Source organism: Ornithodoros turicata, chromosome 7 (assembly GCF_037126465.1).
Source record: "Ornithodoros turicata isolate Travis chromosome 7, ASM3712646v1, whole genome shotgun sequence".
In the NCBI taxonomy this organism is placed as follows: Eukaryota; Metazoa; Arthropoda; class Arachnida; order Ixodida; family Argasidae; genus Ornithodoros; species Ornithodoros turicata.
In genome coordinates this window covers 2608708-2613455 of record NC_088207.1, presented here as the reverse complement: position 1 = coordinate 2613455, position 4748 = coordinate 2608708, and the positions used below count along the sequence as shown (strand labels likewise).

At 48.8% G+C, this 4748-nt stretch overlaps 1 protein-coding gene across 1 annotated transcript; it reads right to left on the bottom strand.

The window, feature by feature from the left end:
- Positions 1 to 648: 648 nt before the first annotated feature.
- On the bottom strand, positions 649 to 1293 carry LOC135399860 (uncharacterized). Its single transcript, XM_064631595.1, has one exon. The coding sequence runs from the start codon at positions 1291 to 1293 to the stop codon at positions 649 to 651; it is 645 nt and encodes a 214-aa protein (XP_064487665.1).
- Positions 1294 to 4748: the final 3455 nt, after the last annotated feature.

Here is a 4748-nt window from a genome sequence, read left to right as displayed (position 1 = left end):
GTCTAACCGAGAACTGCTGGTTCCACGAGACCATGTGCTCACAAAGCTATTGCCTTTGATTTTCCGCCAGATGTCTTTCAATGTAAATTGATCAATGACGCGAACTAGCTCTCGACTGTTCCAAATCGGGCGGCCTTGACCTTGCCCCGCAACGTCTAAAGTGCTATCTGTCACGCAGTTGAAATCACCTGCCAAAATGAAATCTTGGTGATCTAGCACAAACCCATCGAGATCCGCAAAAAAAGCATTGGTATGTGCTGACTGAGCTGGAGCATAAATGTTCAAAATTCGCAACTTTCTCCCGGCACATCTGATATCTACAGCGATAATCCGGCCGCCAGTATCAGGAACAGCAAATGCTTGAGACTAGAGAGACCTGGTTAAGATGACACCTGCTACGCCCGTACACCGACTGGACGCCAAACTAAAGAAACAATTCACTCTAAAACGTTCCTTAAAAGCCTCTACCTGATGCACACTGAAAAAGTTTGTCTCCTGTAAACGCAAGATGTCTAGACGTACAGTCCGCGCAAAACCCATCACTTCAGTTTGTTTTTCAAGGTTGCTAAAACCTTGAACATTCAGCGTTCCGATTCGTAAAAACATTACGATAACGGAGAGTAAAGGCACACTACACACGGTTCAAGATTAATCACTTTGCATGTCTTGTGAACTATCTGACGACACACTAGACAAGTCTTCACTTAAGACATTATCTGAGATCACCACAATCTTTTTTGCTGCATGTGTCACTTCGATGTCTTGGGTTGAATCTGATGATGTTGATGTATACTGTCGCTTTTTCACCAGTCCTGCGTCTGGACTGAACTTTGCTGCTGTTGATGCGGGATTTCTAGGCGCTGTGGGTGCGGGAATTGCAGAAATGTGTCGTCTTGCCATTGGAGTTGATTGCACTTCAGCTTTGGCTATCGGCGTTAGATGTACTTCGTTGTTTTGATTCGCGTCTGAGTCATCTTTGTCGGGAGATTCCGTTGACGAAGTCTCTGTGGTGTCTGATATTTCATGCTCTTTAGTTGTATCTTGCATTGTTCTTGCCTCTGAAGCTGGGGCCAAATTAAAATCGTGGACTGATGCTGTGGCCTCTGAAGCGTCTGGCATCTCATCCATGTCTTCCAAAGAAAGCTCCTGCGCACAACTTGTGCCATTTCCTGTCACACGGCTTTCTTCTTTTTCCGGTAAAGGAAGCCGCGGAAAAGCCTCCTCCGTTACTTCTATCCTGTGTTGTTCATCCGAAGTTGGGCCATCCCGTTCCTCGTCTCGCATTTCTCCCATCGTGGCTGGTTGTCTGACAACATCCGACAGAAGACGTCTCTTGCGGAAACAATCCGCCGACGCGTGTCTTCCGCCACAGCGCTTGCACGCCGATGCGCACTCTCATGTTTCATGGCCATATGTAGAACAGCGATTGCAAAAGGGTACCGTGCACCCTGCACGCATATGACCTTCGCGTTTGCATCGGCTACACACCCTGCGAATGCCGAAGTAGTCGCAGGTAACTCTGTGACCTAGTAACCTCAGAAAGTTTGGGACTGGGTGTTTGACCTCCATTTCTATCTCCACTATGCGGTTTCCATTCCGCACTGTAGACCGGTCTCCTGAGAAACCCCACTCGATTTTCTTCACTTTTCCATTAGGTGCCAGCGCCCTCGTTAAATACTCATCAGGTATAAAGACAGGTAGGTGCATGCATGTTACCCGGGTGACTTGAGCCCCCAACGACTCCAGAGTGGAAGGTACTCCGGCTATGTCGATGACACCATGAGAAAGTAGTTTCTCCATGGCGTCGAGACGAGGAACTGAGATTTGGAACTCTGTTCCGACCACGTGTTGAACGCTAAAAACGCCTTCTACACTCACCACTTCAGCCACACCATTGATGACGTCTACCAGGGAGGCGTCCTGTCGGGCGTTGACGGTGCAGACCAGTGCCTTCGTGGGGATGAACCGCGAAGTCATCTTTACCCCGGCAACTTGCTCCTGCAAGGACCGGGGCTTCCAATTGAGCAGAAATGACCTTGAACAAACGAACTTTGACCTTAGCCAAAAGGCCGAAAAGCGATCGAGCGAGAAGCGATCGAGCAGCTCGTAACGTTTCGTTTCGTTTCGTTTCGTTTCGTTTCGTTTCGTTTCGTTTCGTTTCGTTTCGTTTCGTTTCGTTTCGTTTCGTTTCGTTTCGTTTCGTTTCGTTTCGTTTCGTTTCGTTTCGTTTCGTTTCGTTTCGTTTCGTTTCGTTTCGTTTCGTTTCGTTTCGTTTCGTTTCGTTTCGTTTCGTTTCGTTTCGTTTCGTTTCGTTTCGTTTCGTTTCGTTTCGTTTCGTTTCGTTTCGTTTCGTTTCGTTTCGTTTCGTTTCGTTTCGTTTCGTTTCGTTTCGTTTCGTTTCGTTTCGTTTCGTTTCGTTTCGTTTCGTTTCGTTTCGTTTCGTTTCGTTTCGTTTCGTTTCGTTTCGTTTCGTTTCGTTTCGTTTCGTTTCGTTTCGTTTCGTTTCGTTTCATCATGAAATGTTAGTGCGCCGACTGCCGCGAACGGTGTGTTGCAGTCTGCCCACGGCCACATATCATCAGTGCTAGCTATTCAACTTTGCCGGTGTGGTGGAAGCTTAACAATAAAAGTGTCCGCCTCTCACGCCACTTAGCTATACGCAATGAAGACGACGTTCCACTTTTGAGGACTGAAATAAATGTTGATCATTGTACACCCTTAAAAATGAACTTCACTGGATAGCACCATCCTACGCTCTTAAAAATGAACTTCACCACATAGCACGCTCCTAGTCAACCATCATTCCGAATGACGTCGTTGTCTCCCCTGATTTGTTGGAAACGGGGGGCACACTTATGGAGAAATGCTAGTTGTCACAAAAAGGCGTACGCCCTGCGCTTTCCGCAAATCAAGAATGATGGAGGTATCTCTCTGTACAATGGGCGGCTTTCAGCGTGGTATCTGATGAAGCTTCGTCATCCCGGATGACAACGTCGTCTCCCTTGATAGCATAAGTATGGGAGGCATGCGCCTTTTTTTTTCATCAATTATGCACGACATAAGAACAAAAAATAAAAATAAAGGCTCCCGTTCTAGATAAATCGGCCTAGAACGCTGTCATTGGGGATGATGGTTGGCTAGGAGCGTGCTATATGTTGCAGTTAATTTGTAAGAGTGCACCCCAGTAGTTCACAGCGCTCCCGGCGCATTCATTATCATCCATGATAAGAGCGCACTATCTCAGCTACGGAATCACAGAACGGTCAGCGTCAAAATGTCAGTCGTGTTGAGAAGGGATACCAAAGCGTCTCTTGTGGCTGTTCCAAGTCTTCCTTTTTCTTTCTTTTTTATACTTTCGTGTTAGCGCCGAGAAGCAACTGTGGCTGTGAGCCGCGTACAGACGTGGACAGATGGAGAGAGGACAGCAGGAAGGAGTGGCGGACAGGGGGGTTAGTATGCGTCCTGGGCCGACTTCAGGGGCAACTGTGCCGACATACGTCTGGAAAGTCTTCGGAAAACCCAGGGAAAACCTCAGACAGCACAGCCGGTGGTAGGATTCAAACTCACCACCCCCCCGTCAGCACGACATCAAAGAACGAGACGTCTTAGGGCCAGTTCTCACTTGGCGACGCCCGACGCGGCGTCGTGAGCGGGCGGTGGAAGTAGAGGCACATTTCCGCCGCCCCGTCAGAGTGCACGATTTTCATGATCCCACCACAGCGGCATTCCGTCGCCCAAAGCATACGAAAACTCAAGAGGCGTGGCCTTTTTTCTGTCACCTAATTGGTCGCCAGTTGTCGTTCTCGGCAGCTATCGCCGACGTCGTGAAAGAAGGTCGGCAATGCACGTTTTTTTTTTTTTTTTACATGCGACTAGCCGCAGAGTTATTCCGCTCTCCGATTGGCTCACTGTGCGCAGTGCGTGGTAGGACATTTCGAGCAGACGACTGCTTCGCTCCCGTTTTCTTCTGTAACTGTGACGGATTCGTGGAGACGTGGACGCTACTTGAACTTGGAATTATAAATTGCTGACGCGCTCGTTTTGTGAAGGCATTACCAACCGGTTTGCTTCTTCGGTCTGTAAGGACTGTGTTTTCTCTAGCGCTCGTTCTTAATGCTGCGATGTCTCTTATGAAAAACAAAACAACAACAACAACTTTATTTTCGACCTTGGAGAGTGGGGAGTTTCATCGCCACAGGCGATACTCTACCCCATTGCTGGATGGAATAGGGGGAATAAAATAACGAGCCCCTTCACAATAACGATCGAAGTCCGATGGTGTCCAGAAATGTCAGAAGAGCTTTGAGCGCAGAGCGTTGCTGGGCTGGATTGGGCCAGGGACCAAGCAATTTCGAGAGGGAGAAAGGGCGAGAGTCCAGCTGACGAAGAGACTCGGAGAGTGTGGTTCGGGAAGGTTCGTAGTGAGGGCAATGAAGAAGAATGTGCTCCAGATCCTCAAGAGCACCACAGTGGCAGCAGGTGGGAGAGTCAACTTGCCTCAAGCGGTAACGCCACTGAGCTGTAAAGGCCACATCGAGGCGCATTCGGTGGATTAATGCAGCATCTTGACGAGAGGTGTTTCGTGGCATGCGGAAAGCGAGCGTGGGATCAACTCTGTTCAACATAGAGGGGGGAAGAATGTCGGTTGTCCGTTGGCGGGAAGCCAGGGGTGTCACTAGGCGTCGCAGAATGGAACGGCGGTCTCCTCTCAGCAGAACAATACGGGTTCGTTTCCGATACGAGAGTGC

Excerpts from the sequence above, each read along its gene's own strand:
- LOC135399860 (XM_064631595.1), bottom strand. The coding sequence starts at position 1,293 with ATGGGAGAAATGCGAGACGAGGAACGGGATGGCCCAACTTCGGATGAA.